The 21,819-nt window shown below is 35.3% G+C and overlaps 1 protein-coding gene across 1 annotated transcript in view; it reads left to right on the forward strand.

Moving 5' to 3' along the window:
- The window catches only part of Uba6 (ubiquitin like modifier activating enzyme 6), a 65,258-nt gene that overhangs the window by 27,714 nt on the left and 15,725 nt on the right, over positions 1–21,819 (forward strand). The window contains exons 14-26 of the mRNA XM_038334684.2: positions 3,156–3,299; positions 4,501–4,568; positions 8,197–8,275; positions 9,331–9,411; positions 12,435–12,512; positions 13,753–13,934; positions 15,145–15,250; positions 17,222–17,311; positions 17,402–17,482; positions 18,215–18,343; positions 19,784–19,835; positions 19,925–19,988; positions 21,053–21,122. Of these exons, the coding sequence (XP_038190612.1) occupies positions 3,156–3,299; positions 4,501–4,568; positions 8,197–8,275; positions 9,331–9,411; positions 12,435–12,512; positions 13,753–13,934; positions 15,145–15,250; positions 17,222–17,311; positions 17,402–17,482; positions 18,215–18,343; positions 19,784–19,835; positions 19,925–19,988; positions 21,053–21,122 (1,224 nt within the window). The remainder of the gene's footprint in view (positions 1–3,155; positions 3,300–4,500; positions 4,569–8,196; positions 8,276–9,330; positions 9,412–12,434; positions 12,513–13,752; positions 13,935–15,144; positions 15,251–17,221; positions 17,312–17,401; positions 17,483–18,214; positions 18,344–19,783; positions 19,836–19,924; positions 19,989–21,052; positions 21,123–21,819) is intronic.

Below are 21,819 nucleotides of genomic sequence, written 5' to 3' on the forward strand. Positions count from 1 at the left end.
TGCCCACCCCTGTGTGTTTTCAAAACAGACAGTTTTGCTTTCTCAGAAGATATGGCTCAGTTTCAGTTGCAGCAACCTCTTCAGAACTCTATATTTCCCTTCTGATATAACAGCATTACTGTTTGAAAATGTATTGCCTAGATTTGATCTGCATTTCACTAAAGTAACAGTGAATTTGTACGTACTTTTATATGACTATTGTGCATTTTTTTGGATAAGGTGGCTTTTTAAATCTTTGCCTATTTTTAATTTTATTTTTTAACGATTAGAGTTTCTATAATTTTTAGCTTTTTAGTCTTTTTTCAAACACATTCTATAAATACTCTTTTACTTATTTATCCTTTTTTTCTAATAGTTTGTGCCCATTTATTTCTAAAAACTTCAGAATATTGCAATTGTAATTTCAATCTCAGAACTTTATCAAGCAAGGCAGGCACCTCCCACTGAACTACATCCATAACCATGAATGTTAACCAAGGCCACAAAGTTCTTCTGCACTCTTCTAAAAGTTTTGTAATTTAGCAGGTTATAGTTTCCTTAAAAATCTTGTGGAACTCATCAGTATAACAGATCCTGGGCTTTGTTTTGTTTGGACGCTCATTGACTTCTGCTTCACTCTGTCTGCTCATTGTATATCCACTTAGTTGCTTTTTTATCCTCTTGGTTCTATTTTGATAAGTCATAAATATCTAGCATTTTTTCTAACTTATCAGTATTTTTATAGGTATTTCCTATTCCCCTGCATTTCAGTTTTATCTGTGTAACACACTCTTTTCTTGTCTAGTTTTAGTGATTTGAGTTTCCTCCCCTCTCCTTCCTTTTGGTCATTTTGGCAGTATGTCAACCATTTATCCTTCCACAGAATCAACTCTTAGTGTTATTATTTTGATTTCTACTGTGTTAATTTCTGGTCTGCATTACTTATATGTGTAGATGGAAGTTTCTGTCCTGGTCCTGTAGTCATTCAGTCCCAAACAAACACACAGAGACTTTTTATTAATTATATACTATATGGCCTATTGCACAGGCTTATTACTACCTAGTTCTTACAACATAAATTAACCCATTATTCCTATCTGTGTTTAGCCACATGGCTTGATACTTTTTCTCAGTAAGGCATTCTCATCTTGCTTCCTTTGCATCTGGCTAGTGACTACATCTCTTGCCTTTCCTCATCCCAGAATTTTCCTAGTCTGGTCTCCCCACATATATATATATTCCTGCCTGGATACTGGTCACTCAGCGTTTTATTCAACCAATACGAGTGACAAATCTTCACAGTGTACAAGAGCATTATCCTACATCTGTGTTATATCTCTGATCTGTGTTACTTCTAGTACCACTTCATTTTCTTTGATTTCAGATATTGGGTTGTCTTGCTGTTCATATTTCTGTGTTTATACATTATCACTTGTACATCTGTTGGGAGATATGGCTTTTTTTGGCTTTGTATGATAGTGTCTGTGGGAATTCTTCTCTTGACCTCTTAATCCTCACTGCTGCTCAAGGAGAGCTGACCATAGTAATGCCAGTAACAATTCAAGAGCGAACCAGATGCATAAAGTTTTTAGAACAAGTCAATCAGAATATAAATTACACACCTAATAGAAGACAGGAAATACTTTAGGAATTAGGATGAGTTAAGATGTAAAGGTATTAAAAATTAAGAAATAAGATGATAGAGAAAGGAAAAGATAGAAAGCAAGATATGATAGGAAAATAGAAGGTATTGGTGTAGTAGATAACGAATAAAAACAAAACAACAGAAAGGAGGTTGGTATTCCTTCCTTGCTGAAGAGTTAGTAGCTGGAGTTGCTTCTTTTTATTCCCTCAGGCTTATCATTTTGCAGTGTGCTTGGTGTGGGGGACAAGAGAGGAGTAAGTTGTTTTCTCTCTGAACTCCAGGTAGATTAGACTGGGACAAGCTGTCTTCAGCTCAATCCTGACCTGGCCTTCTCACAAAGTCTGTGCTTCTCTGACTGCTGCTTCCTGAATTCTTGTCTCTGCATGCTCATACTGAGCAGTACAGAGGCTAGAGCCACCACGCTCACACTGTTCCTGTCAGCTGAAGTTAGGACTTTCTGGTTAGACACTGTTTGACATGAGAGGTGCTCTCCTGCTACAGCACAGCCGTGAGAAATGCCCAAAAAGTGGCTGTGTTTCTACAGTGTCTCTGGGCTCTGAGATTGTTTAGAAAGCAGTCAGGCAGAAGCCTTCAGTGCTGGTGAAATGCTTGCAGAGGATTCCTTCATGCCCAGCTTCCCAGCTGTGCCATCTGCTTCCTTCTGCAGTGCAGGTGGACCTCCCATCACACAGGCCTGGATCATACTGATTCTCAGGGTGCTTGCCTAGCCAGTGTAGATGGGGAGACCTTTGGGCTTAGAGATGTATTAACAAAACAACAACAAAAAGTCCAACTTGATTTAAAAAAGAAGAAGAAGACCACCTCTCTGAGGATGATTCTCAACCATTGTACCAGGGAGCGAGTTCAGAACCACAGGAGTCCCTTCTGCACAGGTCCCAACTTGGTACCTTCTTAAGAGGATTTCCCTATTGTTCTTCAGTGTTCAAAATGAGAATTCAGTGTTTCCTCACAAATCTAAAGTTTTAGTTTCTAGATGTATACCTGATGTTATATATGTGTGTAAAGGCTACACACACACACACACACACACACACACACACCAAAAAAAAGAAAATAGAAAACGTGTTTTGAAATCGTTTTTGTTCTATCATTTTGTTGTTGTTGTTTATTGTTCTTATTCTTACTTTTCTGGGTTAAAGTTTTTTCTTTAGTTTTATAAACTTAAAATTCCAATTATTTTTTTTATGTAGCTAGCTTTGTAGGACTGTTCTTTTAGCAAAAACTATAAATTGTAGATAATCATTTTACTCTAAATGGTAGAATAGACTATAGTCAGAAAAGCGAATAGAGTGAATAGAGACGAGTAAATAAAAAAGCTTTTTAAGGCAACATGAAAATTGGTATTTTTATCATGAGATTAAGGTATTTTTATTTAGGAAGGAAATCAAGTCGTTTGGGGGTATTTGTTTGTTTGAAGTTAAGTTCTAATAATATTGGTAATTAGTCATTGAAGTCACAGGTACCATGAGAATACTGTTCGTATTGCTGTGGTCTGTGGTTTGTGTTTCAGCCTGAAGTGAATCATGACATTGTGCACTGGCTCTCATGGACTGCTCAAGGCTGTTTACCCCCACTTGCTGCAGCAGTGGGGGGCATTGCCAGCCAGGAAGTACTAAAAGCTGTTACAGGGAAGTTTTCTCCTTTGTGCCAATGGGTTAGTTCAGTTTTTTTCTATTTCTTTACATTTTAAGTTGAGTATTTCCATCCATAATGTGAATGTATTGTTAATTATAATGTTGTGTAAATATATTAGAAAAGAAATGGCAAGTGACATAATTTCATAATTGAAATTCTAAAACTTAATTCTTTAGTTAGAACTACCAGGTGAATATATTTTGTCTGTTGGGATATAAACCAGTTGTTCTCTTAGTTGTATTTTCTATCACATAAAATAAAAATAATAAATTTTCTATGCTATAGTTTTTCTTTAGTACCATTCACTTAGCTTTTGTGGGCTCCCAGGGCTCTTGAACTTGTTTTGTAGAAATTTTGCCATCACAAACCTTTAGGCATCATTCTTGATATTGCCTAAAGGTGGAGGATTATGAATGGTGTAAATATAAGAGCCATGTAAGACTAAAAAAAAAAAAATCACAGGTACTAAAAACACTCCATCTGTTACCAGAAGGAAACTGATTGGAGAAAAGTTTGCACACATTATTCAGGTCTTTTATGTTTTTGAGTTTTTAACATTGCCCACACGTACCATTTTTCTGCTAAATTATTTAAATAGATAAGTTGATTGGTGGAAGTTAACATCATATGAAATATAAATTAATGCTATTAATGTAATTATTTTACAAAGGTAAACATTTGGTTATGTTTAAATTTAAAATGAGTTGTTTATGAGTAAGGCTGGGTTCTTTTAATTGTTATTGAAATAAATTCTTTTTTGTACTAAAAATGTTGAAACTGTCTTCCTGGATCTTTTCTTCTATAATTATATATGTGGTTAAAGATGACATAAAATATATCCAGTTGGAAAGTAAGTCCAGAATGGGTACTTTCTTCTCAGGCTAATCGTACTGCTTATTCAATTGTAACTAAAATTGAATAGGACTTCAGAGGTTTTCTGTAGTTATAGAAAAGAGAATTTGAGGTAAAACTTCCTATGAAGATTAAAAAACAAATTACCCTTAGGATGGATGAGTGACATGAGTTGAATTACATACTTTGTAACAGTTCTTTCGGGTTTCACAGGTTTTTTAAAGAGTATATATTACAAACATTTTCTAATATTTTACATTGAATTGCCATTTTGTTATCTCTTATGATTAAATAACTATCAGAGAAAAGCAGGGATTTTTGTGTGTGTGATTTAAGTTTTATGCATCGTTATTTTTTTACTTTCTCAGTTGTATCTTGAAGCAGCAGATACTGTCGAATCCCTAAGCAGTCCTAGTCGTGAAGAGTTCCTCCCACGGTAATGCTCAAAATCTGTCTATTTTTTTTTTTTTTTTTTTAGTATCTATTTAAGATGAGATTCAGCAGTTTTGCATAAACATGTGTCTGTCTTAGGTGTCTCTCCTCCTGATGTTTTTCTTTTTGACTTGTTTCTTCCCTGCCTAGTGAGTAAATATTATAGTAGTGTAATGATTTGTTAATACATGATCCATAGTGATACGGAGTTTTAGATTGTATACATTGAGAATAATTAACATTCAGATGTCATAATATTAGTGTAAAAGATTGATAAATGTCATTTTTTATATATAAACCTTTCCCCATTTGAGGCTATAAGTCTTTTTCAATATCAGTTAAAACTTTAGAGATTTTATTATCCCAGAAAACCACAGCTCTCAGAGATTTGCCTTTAGTTTAAATGAGTTAGTAACTCCAAATGCCTCCAATCGACTCTGCTAAGAACTTTTTAAAATATTACGATCTTAGCAGTTCTTTTTCTTGAATACAGTAGTTCCTCTTTATCTGCAGTTAAACTTCCTGATATTTTAGCTACCTGTAAAATATCAAAAATTAAGAAGTGGGAAAGTGCAGAAATAACTATTGATAAATTTAAATTGCATATAGTTGGTTACAGAGTGATTACAATGCACACTGTCTTTTCTGGGGTATGACTCATCCTTCTGTCTGCCCATAAATCCTTTAGATGTTATCTCTGTTGATAGCAGAGTTTCTCATGTTCAAAGTAAGCTTTGTTGTTGTTTTAAGTCAACAATTTGCTTCAAATGCAGTAGTGATGGTGCTGGCAGTGATAATATACCAAGGAGAAGAAGGTAACATGCAGTCTTTATAGGAGACAGTCAATATTTTTAATCTAAGAAATCTAACACAGGTGTAGGATGGTATCTCAGAGTTGTTCTGATTTGCATTTCCCTGATGACTAAGGGTGTTTAGATCTGTGTCCCATTTTTTAATTGGATTATGTGGTATTTTCATGCCTAGTTTTTGAGTTCTTTATATTTTGGAGATCAGCCCTCAGTCGGATGTCGGATTGGTGAGGATCTTTTCCCATTTTGTAGGCTACAGTTTTATCTTATTGCCAGTGCCCTTAGCAGTACAGAAGCTTCTCAGTTCCAGGAGGTCCCGTTTATTAATTGTTACCCCAGTGTCTGTGCTACTGCTGTTCTATTCAGAAAGTGGTCTGATGGAGGAGTGTCTATGTGTTACTTTTCTTATTAATAAAGAAACTGCCTTGGCCCTTTAAGAGACAGAAAATTAGGTAGGCGGAGTAGACAGAACAAAATTGTGGGAGAAAGGAAACAGAGTTGGGGAGACGCTTCAGGCAGTCGCCATAAGCGGTTTCCATGCCTCTCCTCTCCGAGATGGACACAGGTTAAGATCTCTCCTGGTAAGCGATCCACCTCATGGTGCTACACGGATTACTAAATATGGGTTAAAGGAAGATGTAAGAATTAACCAATAAGAGGCTAAAACTATAGGCCAGACAGTGTTTAAAAGAATACAGTTTCCATGTAATTATTTCGGGCGTAAAGCTAGCCGGGTGGCTGGATGCAGCCCCACCGCTCCATTCTACAGATTGGCGCTTCAACGTGATGGACTAAATCCACTTAAAAACCTGAGAGGGCTTTAAATAAAGGAGAGACAGACTTTAACACAGCTTTTTGCTGTTTGCTGGCATGCCACAGAAAAATTTCCTTGACTCAGCCACCATAACAAAAAAAACCTATGCGGTTTTAAAAACACAGCTTCCTGCGCTGTGCTGCCAGCGCAAACTCTGGCTTTAAAACATTTCAGTGGCTTTTATGGGACTAGATATTATTTCAGGCATAAAGCTAGCCGGGTAGCGGGATGCAGCCGCGCCGCTCCATTCTACAGTGGTCTCCTGTGCCAGTGCATTCAGGGCTTCTTCCCACTTTCTCTCAGGTTCAGTGTAACTGGATTTATGTTGAGATCTTTGATCCACTTGGACTTGAGTTTCTGCATGGAGATAGATATGTATCTGTTTCCCTTCTTCTACATGTTGACATCCAGTTATGCTAGCACTGTTTGTTGAAGATGCTTTCTTTTTTTTTCATTGTATATTTTTGGCTTCATTGTCAAAAATCAGGTGTTCATAGGATGTAGGTTTATATCAATGTCTTCGGTGTGATTCCATCGATCCACATGTGTTTTTATGCCAATACCAAGCTGCTTTTATTACTATAGCTCTATTCCGACCTAGGCCCTCTACATGTGTGAATGTGACGCTTATGTAGCTTGGTCTGTTGGTAAGGCACCTAGCAGTGAGATCAGGATCTGTCCCTGGAACTTAATTGGCTTTTGGGACCCTGTTCCCATGCTGGATTTCCCTGCCCAGCCTTTATAAAGTGGGAGGAGCTCAGTCCTACTGCAACTTGATCTGCCCAAAGGAGGGCCTGAACCCTTCTGAATGGAGACAGAGAAGGAGTGGGTGGATGGGGGAGAAGGGAATAGGAGAGAGGAAGGAGAGAAAACTGGTCGATATGTGAAATAAAGGTAAAATGTTAATTAAAACAAAAAAGCTTTATATTGAAGTTGTAAAAAATTGGTAAGTCTTAACAGGAGTAGTGGCCATGCACATAGTTCAGGACAAACCTGGGCGTCATAAGCAAGACCCTGTCTCAACACAACTAAAAAAAAACTAAGCCAAAACTAAATTAAAACATAAGTTTTAGCTGGGCATGGTGATGGTGCACACCTTTACTCCCAGCATTTGGGAGGCATAGGCAGGCGGATCTCTGTGAGTTTGAGGCCAGCCTGGTCTATCCAATGAGTTCTAGGATAACCAGGGATATACAGAGAAACCCTGCCTTGTAAAACCAAATAAGTAAGTAAGTAAGTAAGTAAATAAATAAATAAATAAATAAATAAATAAATAAATAAATAAATAAATAAATTTAGAAAGAAATAATCCAACCACAACATTGCAAAGAAGTGGAAAGAAATGTGTTAATTTTTCTTTGGTATTCAGCCTATAGATATTACCACAGTGTGTGGTGTTTTAAGTTTATAAATGTATGTATAGTATAAAATTTAGTATGCTTAGGGATCAGTATAATCCAAAGTTTTAGGAATCCACTGATGATCTTAGAATGGATCCCCTATTATAAATTAAAGTCATCTTTACTTAAGTCATTTGGTATTGGTAGGGTCTTTTCTCATTCAAAAAAGGTAGCTCTTCTCATGAATTAAGGAAAAATTTTTATATAAAAAGGATTAATTAAAATATAATTACATCAACTCCCGCTTCCTTGTCTCTCTCTAACCCTGTCAGTGCACCTCACTCTCTCAAATTGATGGCCTCTTTTTTCTAATTTTCTATGTATATATGCATAAATATATAAACACATTCTGATAAGTGCAGTTAGTGTGGCTTGTGTGTGTTTGGGTTCAGGGTTGTCGGCTTTGTATCACCAATGAGGGGCTCCTGTCTGGCAGCGACCTTCCCTCTTAGCGTCATTAGTTACCTCTGGATCTTTGTTTAGAGGTGAGAAGGGATGGAGGAAACTCTTATAGTATATTCTCCTTTAAAGCACAATACTAAATTGTTATTGAAAATAATAAAATGTATTTCTTTTGTCTTTCTGTTTTCTTGGTAAATGTTTCTCCAGAGGAGATAGATATGATGCCTTGCGAGCCTGCATTGGAGATAAATTATGTCAGAAGCTTCACAATCTGAGTGTCTTCCTTGTAAGTATGAATAAGAATGAGAATAAGAAGTGTGTTCAAACTGCGGTCGACTGTCAACAGCTGGATCTACTGACTCTAGTCCTTTCCATAAAACATTAGCCAATTCATAATCCAAGGAATATGCATTTCAAAATAAAATCTGAATATAATAGCTTCAACATTGAATGATTTTCTAGAAGTACTTTAAAAATGTGGGGGTTTTTCCTCACTAAATTAAGATATGAGTAAATGTATTCTCTTTTTTTTTTAAAGATTTATCTATTATGTATACAGTGTTCTGCCTGCATGTATTGCCTGCATGCCAGAAGAGGGCACCACATCTCATTTTATGTGTGGTTGCTTGGAATTGAACTCAGGACCTCTGGAAGAGCAGCTAGTGCTCTTAACCGCTGAAACATCTCTTCAACCTATATTCTCTTTTTAAAATATCTTAGTATAGTGTGAGAGAGATCTTTCTCAAGAGCATAACTTTCTTGGCAAGTCTTAAAAATAATACTTGATTTTAACAATCATTTCTATGAGGTAATATTTTAAAGATTAATAATTGCTGTTGAGATTTTGCATGTAGATGAAACTTCTTATAATCAGTTTCAAATGCTGTTTTACTTAAAATTCTTAGTTGAATTGTCTTAAACTTCACCTTTCAGATAAACTGACAAATATCTAGTAAAAGTAAAAAAAATTTTCATAGAGTAATTCTGGGTTTGGGTAGGTTTTGTTTTGTTTTGTTTCTGCCATTGTTTTCTATCCTGTGTAAAAAATAAGTTGTGTTCAGCGTTTGCTAGGAATCTTCCAATGTTTTCTGTTTAGAGGAAGTATTATAAATAGTACATTCTCCTTATTTGTTTGTGCCTTTTTTTTTCCTTTGAGACATTTAAAGGGTCTTATGAAACCGGTACAAGTACAATCTATAACAAGTGAATCACAAATGTTCATTTTTTCAAATAGTTTTTATTGTAATAGCATTTAAAAGAAAACTGACTGAAAATGTTCTCTGTTGAGTAGACATAGTTTTATCGTCTGACATTTATACTTTTACTCTCTCTCTTCAATAGGTAGGATGTGGTGCCATAGGCTGTGAAATGTTAAAAAATTTCGCCTTACTGGGTGTTGGTACAAGCAGAGAGGAAGGATTGGTAAGATACAAGGCTTTTGAGAGTTACATACACATTTGTATTTCTGGTGTTGCGCTTTTCTAAACTGTCTTTGACTATTCCAGCCTATGTTTCAAGTAGATCTTTAAACTAAGAATTGGAAGATTTTAGTTGTCTTCTGGTCACTTTAAGTGACAAATTCTATATTTCTCTGTTCTTAACTTTCTGAAATTCTCAGAAACTGAAAATGGGCTATCTTTTCTTTTGTTCTCATCATCCAGATCAAAATTAAAAAGGAACCTTTATTGTCATAGCTTTGAAAACTGTGTTATTATTTTGTTATACTGTTGTTAAATATTAAGAATACTTAAACATGAGAGATGACATTAGCAAGTTGCAGAGAGCTAATATAGTTTAAGTGGTGAGTTTCAGACAGTGGGAATAGTAGATACTTTGGCATACAGTCAAAATTCCTCAGACTGAGTTCATTGCAAAACAGTGGCATTTAAAATATTTTTTAGTAGTCGTTTTACCTTTTAAGATTAAAAAATTTCGTTACTGACTTCATATATTTAACTTGGTAAATAACAATGACACTACACAGGTCACTGAAAAGTAGATGATAATTCACATTTTGCCTTATTGTTCTAGTTTTACAAGGAATTCATTATTATCATAGCTATAAGTAGGTACATATTTATATTTTCCATGCTTAGCTCCCTAAACCACGAGTCTACTGGCTTTAAATTTTGATTTAGAAAGAAAAGAAAAATCCCTTTACTATAAACTTGTGGGTCACCTGAATGTTTTGTTTTGTTTGGTTGTTTTTTTGTTTGTTTGTTTTTCGAGACAGGGTTTCTCTATGTAACAGTCCAGACTGGCTTTGAACTCACAAAGATTCACCTGCTTCTGCGTCCCGAGTGCTGGGATTAAAGGTGTGTGCCACCACTGCCTGGCCCACCTGAATGTTGTAACTGTATGAACATTAACAGTGCTTTTAGTAGGTAAAGATCTAGACAAGATCTGTAGAGAAGAAATCTATTGACATCAGACAGCAAAATAAAGTGTGCAATCTCAGCAGTCCACTGTCACTCTGAACAGAGACTTTGTATAACAAAACTAAGTGTTCGCAGACAGTAAGATGGAAAGAGAAGTGAGACCTTGAGTTAAACACCAAATACATTTTTCTCGTTCTCTTTGATGTCTAAAACATGAAGTAGAGAAATCGCTCACCAGAAAATAAGACTCTTGGACCATGTTCCATACCCATATATGGATCCAGTGTTATATTGGGTAAAATATCAAGCAGAGATGTTATTATAGAAAATTTAGAGCCATTGAACTCTCCAGTCTTTAAACAGGAGTAAAATGCAGTCATAGCTGTCCCTATAAACCCAGAGCACATAGACTCTGCATAGCAAACATTATCCATTGATGTTTTACACTTTAAAAAATGGAACCCTGGCCTGGTGAGATGGCTCGTGAAGTAAAGATGCTTCCACCAAGCCTGTCAACCTGGTTTTAATCCCAAGGACCCACATGGTAGAAGGAGAGAACTGACTCCAAGTTACCCTTTGGCCTCTACATATGCACCCTGGCATAGACATAGCCACACAACATGAACATACACAGACTCACTTCACATGTATGCCCTAGTATGGCTTGTGCATGTGTGCTCACATACATAAATAAATAATGTGTAAATTTAAAAAACAGCCATCACAAAGAAAAATCTACATTAAAAAAAATCTTTGAATTTAAAAATGATACGGAACACAAAACAAAAAGGAACATTGACAATTTTCCAAAATTGATTAATAATAGTGAAGTTGACAGGGTTCAGGAAGAGACATCTGAGTAACAAGCAGTGCAACACAGTAATGGAGATTAGCTTTATAATGAAAGGGAAAAAATGCCTGTCAGCCTACATTTCTGTGTTTAATTATCTTTCAGAAAGGGCAGAGTAAAAGTGTGACATGTAAATGTAAGGTCTTTTACATGATGTAGACATGCATGACGGATAAGCCATAAAATTTATGAGCGTGCATACTTAGATTCAAGTACGTGAAATGATTCATTTTTAAAATCTTTTAGGATTTTCTGATTAAAATTGGGAAAAAAAAATTTTAAACTTACTAAATTGCTTAGATAGAACATGGAAAGTTTAGATAACTTAAAGCTAATTTTAGGGTTGTTTTTCTGTATGGGGAATTGAACCTAGGTCCTTGCATATGTTAGTCAAATCCACCAAAACTAAGCTGTACTCTAACCCTTTTTTTTTTCACTTTTTTTTTTTTTTTTTTTTTTTTTTGTCTTGCTGAATTGCCTAAGCTGGCCTTAAATTTACTTTGTAGTTTAGGCAGGCCTTGTAGTTCAAATCTTTCTACTTCAGCCTCCACAGTAGCTGAAGTGATATGTTCCAAAATTTGGAACTACATAAAAATGTTTGACTCACAAAGCTTCATGTCTTAGAAGCCCAGAATCAAAGACACAGTGAGCCTTTTTGTAGACACTGTATCCCAACCATAATATTTGTACTTGTTAAATAGAACCCTCTAACATAAAATTCCACAAAAAAGTAGGCACATAGATCAGGAAAATTACTAAAAGAAAAATCAGTGTGCGAACACCAGTCAGCACTGAAACTGGAACCTGTGCTGAGCAGCACTGTACCTAAGCCAGTCTTCTTAAGTCTAACTGAGCTTTTGTTTCCTTTCAGCTTTAGGAGTTAGTCTGCGCTTTCTTAAGAGGCTAAACTCAAGTATTTTAGGCCTATAAAATCAATCTGTGACAGCTAGTTGACTCTGAGAATGCAAACAGCCACAGACATAAAAATTATTTTAAAAATACTCAATGGCCTTATAGTTTATAGATCTTGCCTTAGTTGGACTATGCTCATTAACTAAATATTAATTGGAATTAAACTTATGATAGCATATTATTGGCAACTTCAGAATTTTACTTTTGTAATGACTTTTACTAGAAAAAATAATTTGAGGGTACTGTTCCAGTCATAGTGAGAAATGCAAAGCAGATTTATTTGTTTTGTTTTCCTCTGATATAAGGTTACAGTTACAGATCCTGATTTGATAGAAAAATCCAACCTAAACAGACAGTTCCTGTTTCGTCCTCATCACATACAGGTTTGTTAATGTTTCTTCTCATAAATAGATAATGGTTGTCCTTTGTTAGACTCCTAGGAGAAGGAACGACATGTTCTTTGGGAAGAACAAAATGAAGAAAATAAAAATTTACCTTTCATGTATAATAAAGTTGGCTTTTGCATTGATTTTTAGATGTTAGTATTTGAGCTGGAAAACGTGTAGTACTTTTGTAATCGCCAGAGTGTTTCCGTAAACAAGCCCTCTAATTTCAGGCTTGAAAGCACAGATTTTTAACTCAACTTCTTGTTTCTGTTTGTTACAAAACAGGTAAGTTTTAAGAGTTAGAATTTTAAATTGCTGTGCTATTTTTATTTAACATCCCCTTTTATTGTAAGAAGACTACTAGTTTTTTCAAAGATTAAAATGTTTAAATCAGAAAAAGAGACAGGCAGTGCTTGGTAGCTCATTGCTTTAATCAATGCTCTCAAGGGCATTGAGTTCTAAGCCAGCCTGGTCTACACAGTGAGTAAGAGGCTAGTCAGTTACATGGTGAAACCCTATATCAAATAAACAGTATAGAAAAGGGAAGAAATGTGTTAATCAAAGATATATTTTTCCCATGTGTTGTCAACTCATTGTCAGTCTTAGGAAATGAAGTTGAGGCATGCTATGAACAGATGTGACCACACCAGTGTCACAGTTAGCCTGATGTCCTCTTCTGCATATAAAAACAAAGGATGTGGCAATGGAGCCTCTTGTGAATTAAAATGTCAATTAAAACAATTCACTTTGTGCATTATCTCTAGGTGAACAATGAAGACCTCTTTATTAATTTCCTGAGTTCTAAGGGCCTCTGATACTGTTTTTACAGTAAAAAATAAAAGATGATACCTTCATAGAGACAGAAAGACCATTATTAGATCAGATGCCCAAATTCAAAAGCTGCTGTAAAGGAATGAAGATTCAGAGCCTGTATTCAAAATGGACCTTCATGCCCCTGAAATAACACAATGATTCAATAATGGCTAATAAAACTGTAATTTTTAAAAAATTGTTTTTAAGACAAATAGCATTTTTGAATATTTTTAAACTCTCTAAAACACTTTGCTAAACAATGAAGGTTGTTTAGATTGTTAGCATGTAAATTATTTGAGCTAGTTTCATTGCCTTGCTGTCACCTCATATATATTCCAAATGATTAGTATATATAAATTCAGTCATAGTTCATCTTTTTCTGTTTAACATTTATTCCTTCTGTTTTTATTTGTTACTTGTTTAGAAACCTAAAAGCTATACTGCTGCTGAAGCAACTCTGAAAATAAATCCTCAGTTAAAAATAGATGCACACCTGAACAAAGTTTGTCCTGCCACTGAGATTATATACAGTGATGAATTTTACACTAAGCAAGATATCATTATTACAGCTCTAGATAATGTGGAAGCCAGGAGATATGTAGACAGGTATGTTCTTGAGATTCAAGTGCATAAAGAACTATTTTCCATTTTTAGTTTTGTTTTTCACCCTCACTTTTTGGAAAATTACCAAATGTTCTGGTTCTTTTTTATGTCACTCTAATAGTACTACTCAAATTCAAGCATGCTGATGGTTTCCTAGTGTATCTAGAAGAATTCAGTATTGGTAAAACAACTTAAATGTTCTTCATAAAATCCCTACCACCTGGCCATTGCTCCCATGTTTAATGTGCCCAGTCTTCCCTGGCTCTCCTTATTCTGGCTGTCTATGCCTTCTCTAGGGTCTTGAAAGGCCTTTTTACCTTAGGAACTAAATTGGTTTTGGCATGAGGAAATTGTATTTCTCTTCCTCCAGAATTCTTCCCCCCAAATGTACCTGCCTGTTCTTTCCTTTAAGCTATTCCCTTATCTTTCAGTTTCAGCCTAAATATCTTTCTTAAAGCAGATGTTATCTGCTTTCTTAATACTTTTTCATTGTGGTACTTACTTTTTATTTTTACGTATGTGTTTACTTAATGTTTGTTTCTTCACTAAATCTTTCATGCAGAGACCATTTCTTTTCTACCACTATATCGTCAGTGCCAGTCATCTGATTACATTCAATGTGATTTATAAAGTCAGTTGTTGAATGAATCATTATTTGACTACAATGTTAGGATACTAGAGCATTTGTCAGAGAAGGCTTACCAGTTGAGAAATGAGAAAGAAGATGAATCTTGAGCAGAAGAAAGAAGTAGGGCGAAAATTGCATTTATTTTTGGGTGTTTGTGTGTTAGAGGGACCATATACAAAAAAAAAAAATAAGAAAAACATGACTAATGAAAGCATTTAGCTAATCCTGTTTAAAATAAAGACAGAGAAAAATACAGTGAGGTAGAATGTAGAGTCTGAAAATAAATAATAAATAGAAAACAAGTGAAGATAGAATAACATAGTTGATAACTAAGGTGGAAACATTTAACAGTTCCAGAATTTAGTAAGTAGAAAGAATCAAAAATTACTAGGTTGAACAGCAAGTTTTATATATGTAATAGAGCTAGGAAGTAAAACTGTTACGTGGGCCATATTCTGTTTCCTACAACAGAGCGTTCAGAAGTTATCAACATGTGGAATATTAAATAAACAGCAGGAGCTGCCCTCTCTTTACTATTTATTGCTCACATTTGTGTTTGTTTTTGCATATTTTGTCTCCAAATAGCCGTTGCTTAGCAAATCTCCGGCCTCTCCTAGATTCTGGAACAATGGGCACAAAGGGACACACTGAAATTATTGTACCTCAATTGACTGAATCCTATAATAGTCACGTAAGTCAGTATATTCAATAAATGTCTGTCTTTTTATGTCATAATTATGTCTTCATTGAGGAATCAGTAAATTTGACTCTGCTTTATTAATCTTGGTTTTAGCTCTGACAGTCAGGTTATATGTGCATCTGCATTTTTAAATCTGTTGAACCCAAGTTGTAAGGGTACAAGGGAACTCCTATGTGAAGGTCAGAGTTCAATGTCAGGTATCTTTCTCTATTGTACTCTCATTTTTTGAGACAAGGCCTCTCACTGAGCTCGGGAAGCCTAGATTTGTCTCAGCTGACTAGCGAGCAAGTGCCAAGGATTCCCCATTGCTACCACCCCTTTCTATCCCCTCAAGCTCTCCCTCCCCAGTCTTTGCCTCTCAATACTGGATTACAAACACAGACCTTCATGGGTGCTCGAGAACAAAAGTAGGTCCTCAGGCTCACACAGCCAGCCTTCTGTGAACTGAGCTATCTCCCTGGTCCCTAAATCCAATTGTTAGAAATCATCACAAGTATTTGACCTTTCTGCAATAATCTTTTCACTATCTCTCAGAACTTCTAAGTTTTCTAACAACCCTAGAGTTTAAAAAGCTTTTAGAAGCAATTTAACTTTTGTATTGAAAATAGAACTGTCACCAAAGACTTGAAATCATATCCACTTAGTGATCTTTTGGTTTTAGTTATACACTATATATACAGATACAGGCTGGCATAAAAAGAATGAAGAATACAAGTATAGTAACCATGTATTCATTTCTAATGTTTATCCTTATTAAGAATTTATGCCCCAGAATGCATTATTAGAAATACTTGTGAAAACTGGTAATTTTCCCAGAATCTACTTGGAAAATTCAGATTTCTTCAGTGGTGGAACCAAACTATATGTATATGTCTGTGTATTTTAGGTACATGATAAAATGTAACAGTTTTGACCCCCATAAATGATTTTACAATATTGCTCAAGTTGAGACTCTGGGTCTAGGAAATAATTATAGGCTTTGTAATTTTTAAATGGACAATTCAGGTAAAAAAAAAATCAAGGCATGTGGGTTTTGTTTGTTTGTTTTGGCTTTTTTTTTGTTTTGTTTTGGTTTTTTTTGGTTTTTTTTGTTTTTGTTTTTTGAGACAGGGTTTCTCTGTAGCTTTGGAGCCTGTCCTGGAACTAGCTCTTATAGACCAGGCTGGTCTCGAACTCACAGAGATCTGCCTGCCTCTGCCTCCCAAGTGCTGGGATTAAAGGTGTGCGCCACCACCGCCCGGCAAGGTATATGGTTTTTATAAGTATCAATGTTCCTTGATGTAAGGAATATGTTTTGAGCTAGCAAATTTTTTTAATTCTTAGGGTTCACTGTTTTCCCATTTTCTTTCATGAAGTACATTGGTACATGTAATGATGATAATACAATAGATTAAACTATGTTTAATTAGTGTATTAAACAGGAGGGAAATGATATGTAAAATCCCATGGGACGATTTTCACAGTAGGGAATTCTTTAATTCTGCTACTTCTGCTAAAATTTCTCCCTTTTTTTTTTTAATTTAAAATCCTTGTAAAACACAATTTAATATTACTGATAGTATCCCTCTTTGAATTATAAAAAGTTAGTGGTAGCTTATATATCAGCAAATTAAAATAGATATTTCTAAGCAAAAAGGCATAAATTGAGTCATTTTTGGCTGAGTAGGCTGTACACACAGCGTCTAATAGACAAGGAGATCTTTAGTGGTGCTTCTTCTAGTGAGACACCTTAATCATTCCCCATTTATTTAATACCCATATCCTCTAGGAAAACACCAAGCTTGATTCTCAAATGTTTTTCTTCATGTAGAGACCTGGAGTATGCAGAGAACTTATATATTAAGGATTCTTGAATCACTTTCCAAAGTAGGAAGTAATGTTGCAAATTTTACATATTACTTTCTGTCACACCACACAAGTACCCAGCAGTCAATAACAATTGGGATTTTTATTTTTCAATAGCGGGACCCCCCAGAAGAGGAAATACCATTTTGTACTCTGAAGTCCTTTCCAGCTGCTATTGAACATACTATCCAGTGGGCAAGAGACAAGGTGAAAGTTTTTAATAAACTTGTCCTCTCTGAATTAGAAAAGGCAATATTATAACTTCTAGATATACTTGTAACTTTTTTTCCTTTACAGTTTGAAAGTTCCTTTTCTCACAAGCCTTCATTGTTTAACAAATTTTGGCAAACCTATCCTTCTGCAGAAGACGTCTTACAGGTAAAGATCAATGCCTTTTACTGCAGACCTAATACTTGATGTCATTAGAACCTTGTTTTCCAGTTACTTGAAAATAAGAAAACCTTCCTACAGAAATAAGAGTGGTCAAACAGTTGATCACAGTGAAATGTCAGGAGAATCTTGAGATTGGGTCACTGATAGCTCTTGTTAGTTTAATGGAACTGTATGACAGTGTCACTGTTGGACCTTCAAATGTTACTTTTTGTTGTTCAACCTAATGAGGATGTGATAATATTGATAAGAGAACAACAGATAATCAAGGGTTGTTGAACTTTGGGAACAAAGTTCAGGTTAATTCAAGTAAAAATAATCATGACTGGACACTAATCTTACTGTTCTAATAATAAGGTGCTGCCTTGAATTTCGTTATCATACAATTTAAAAGGTCCAGTTTGTTCTACTATTCCTAGGACTCCATGTACTAAAAACCTCTTGGGTACTTAGAATCTTACACATAGGAAAACATGAAGGTGTGTTGTGAATTAAGAAACACCAAATCTGAAATTTCATTTGCTGTCCACTCCTATTCTCATAATGGGGAAAAAAAATGAAGGAATAAGAGATGTGGGCTTGAGGCTAAAAAAAGGAGGGGGTGGTAAAATTAAAATACTAAACCTGTGAATCCATCTTTGGGCTTTGACTCATACTTTTGGAATGTGCTTATGCTTGTAATTGGAAAGTGTTTTATTTTCTGTTTTCCTCTCCTTCTAGAAAATGCAAAATGGACAGAGTTTAGAAGGTTGTTTTCAAGCTATTAAGCTACTTAGCAGAAGACCTAGAAATTGGTCCCAGTGTGTAGAATTAGCAAGACTGAAGTTTGAAAAGTATTTTAACCATAAGGTAGGTATACATTCTGAGACCTTAAGCAAAGATCTGCCCTTGGCTTATTTATTACTAACGTCCCTAACTTAAAGTGCCTGTTGTTTTCTTTCACCAGGCCTTTCACAAATAAATAATAAGTTAGCTGAGAGTAAAGACTAGGCATATGACCAGTTTCTCTTTGGATGTTACTAATTAAAGCATTTAGTTTTCATTTACTGGCTTGATTGTCAGCTATACATTGAACTGATCCTCAGTACAAAAATGGGTTTTGGATAGCTTTTCTTTTTAGGTAATAGGAATGCATTAATTCCCTCTCTAAAAAAGTTTGTTCAGAATAGAAACAACAGACTGATAAATCAGATGGAAATTTTGTTCGAATTTTATATTTTCCAATCGTAACTCAAACACATCTTATGTGTTTTGTCTAAAATGATTAAGCATACATTGCACAGTGTAGTGGTAGGTGTTAAATAAGCTAATCCACATAAAGCATTTAGAGTAGGCCAAGACCAAGTATTCAGTAGCAATACCTGTTATTCTTGTTTGCAGTCACATAGCTAACAGACTGTGTCCTGTAGTTTTTAATCCCTTTCTTAGGCCTTTACTTATGCGTTCATCTTTTAAACACGGTCTTGAAGTACACATTTGTCTTTTCCCCTCCTACATGGTGTGCTTTTTAGAAAAATGTGCTCACATCTCACCAGGAAATAGACTTCCTATTCCACCTGATTTTATCATGATTTCTTTTGATTCTCTTTACTCTTTTTAGTTTATATCTTTTGTGACTGTGTTTTTGTTTGGTTGGGTTTTATTTTTAATATGACGTTTTTAATTATTTGTTTTGTTGAAAGTTGGGGTATGCTCATGTGGAGGTTAAAAGGCAAATTACAAGGGTCATGTCCACCCACCGTGTGGGTCCTAGGGACCAAAGTCAGGTTACTGTGCTTGGCAGTAAGTAGCTTTGCCTGCTGAGCACCAGCCCTGTTTTGATTGATTTTTATTGTTGTTATTGCTGTTGAAAAAAATGAGAGTATAATGTTCACAGTAATCATTATTTATCTTTCACCTAGATTTAAGTATTATTAATTTACAGGTCTATATTCTTACCCTCTTCCATGCACAGTTATAGTGTTTTGAAATGCTGAATGCCATTTGTTTATATTTATTCTAAAGATTAGCTCTTAGAAAAAAGCACAATTATGAGGAAGATACACCATTTGTACAAAACGAGTGAAGTAGTCAGTGTTCATTCATGTTTATTATAAGAAAGCTCTGATGACAAGAGAAAACATAAAAACTTCTGTGCCTGGCTATGAGACGTCACTGTGTATCTTTTAAAGTTTGTTTTGTTTGATTTATGAAGACTGAGAAAATATGAACAAAGCTTTTTTTTTTAATTTCAGGGTTTTTTCTTCAGATAGCAACAAATAATAGGATTTTTTTATTTTTTTTGTTCAGGCTCTACAACTTCTTCACTGTTTTCCTCTTGACACTCGACTAAAAGATGGCAGTGAGTATAAGTATTGAGAAGAAATCATAATTACCATACTGGATATGACCAGTATTTCTTCAAAACAATATTTCATTTTTTTTTATCAGGTTTGTTTTGGCAGTCACCAAAAAGACCACCTTCTCCAATAAAATTTGATTTAAACAAAACTTTGTAAGTATATGTGTATATTTTCACTGTAAATATCTTAGCTGTACACTGCAGGGTTTTTCCCAAAGTTAGTGAATCATTCTAGTCAACAGAGCCAGCCACATCCTTCCTACGCACCACTTGTTTACGTGGTAAATAGCTATTGTTAGTAATACCTACTCCATTAGAAACTAAGTCACCTCTACTTTTGCCCGTAAGAAAATAAAATGATAATAAATATATTTCTTACACTAAATAAAGCTAAAATGCTTTACTTAAGGTGGAAAATGCAGTTAATGCTAGCTTCCTAAATTAATACAGGTATTATATGTATGGGTATTATTACATGTTTGTATGTATGGAAGTCTGTATGTGCACTGTTCTGAAATTGGCACTTAATGTGTGTAAATTCTCACCAGATAGACACTTATTTTTACTAATCTTCCTTTCTACAAATAGCGCTTTGCTTAATTTCCTAGCGATTGCTTGCTACAGAACTCAAGTTACAATATAAATTGCCTTTCCAATATGACATACCCATTTTTGTTTGTTTGTTTGTTTGTTTGTTTTTAAACTTTCTTTTAGATTTATTCATTATGTAGACAGTGTTCTGCCTACATGTATGCTTGCACACCAGAAGAAGGCACCAGATCTCATTAAAGATGGTTGTGAGCCACCATGTGGTTGCTGGGAATTGAACTCAGGACCTCTGGAAGAGCAGCCAGTGCTCTCAACCTCTGAGCCATCTCTCCAGCCCCCCCCCCCAATTTTTGTTTTTAAGTAAATTATTTTGCTTGTTTTAAACCTAATGTATTCTCATTCATACATGATAAATACTTTCTAATGGATTAAAAGGACTTTTCTCCAAGTATTCCAAATAGTTCTGCTTTTTTTTTCACTTCTTTCTTCACAGTATTGCTAGTGAATATTGAATATTATGAGTGTTTTTGATAAGCATTTTTGTATCAAAAGAAAATTTGGTATTTTATTCTGTGTTTTAGTCTAGGCAGAATTTCATTGTCTTAATGGACTTAAATATTATCTTTAAAATTGCCATTCAAACTGCTTTTTTATTTTCATTTCAAAAGGCATCTCAGTTTTCTTCAGAATGCTGCAAAACTATATGCTACAGTATATTGCATTCCATTTTCAGAAAAGGTGAGATACTCTCCAGCGCCTAGCAAGTAATCAAAACCTGTGTTGAATTGGTTTGTGGCATCGAAATGTGTTTTTAGATCCTAAGAATCATTCTTCTTTTGTTAGTTTGTTTTGAGACATGAGCTCGCACAGCTAAGGCTTGGTCCAGAATTTGCTGGGTAGCACGAATTCTAATTGATCTTAATAAATAAAACCCAGAGTCAGATATTAGGGGGTGAAAGCTGAAGGATCAGAGAAGCAATGCGGCCAGCTATTAGAGAGACCTTTGACCTCTACCAGTGCTCAGACTGAAGGGGTGATCGTCAGACTGCACTGTTCCACCAAACCTCGGACTGTGCTGAGCTGTTGTCTTCTGCCTTATATTCCTCTCTCTGCCCAGCCATACTATTCCTGTCTCCACCTCCCTGCTGCTAGGATTAAAGGCATAGGATCTCCTTTGTGTGAGCTTTGTTTCTCTTTTAGACAGATTCAATCTCGGGTAGCTCTGAGTGCCTTGAACTAACAGGACCCCCCTGCCTCTGTCTCCCCGGGATTAGAGGTGTGTGCCACCACTCCCTGGCCTCTGGTGGCTTAGCTCTGCACTCTGATCTTCAGGCAAGCTTCATTTGTTAAAACATAAACAAAATATCACTGCAGCTGTCTAGCTGGGACTTGCTGGGAGCTCATCTTTCTGCTTTCACTTCATGAGTACTCTTAT

The sequence above is a fragment of the Arvicola amphibius genome, chromosome 1 (genome assembly GCF_903992535.2).
Source record: "Arvicola amphibius chromosome 1, mArvAmp1.2, whole genome shotgun sequence".
In the NCBI taxonomy this organism is placed as follows: Eukaryota; Metazoa; Chordata; class Mammalia; order Rodentia; family Cricetidae; genus Arvicola; species Arvicola amphibius.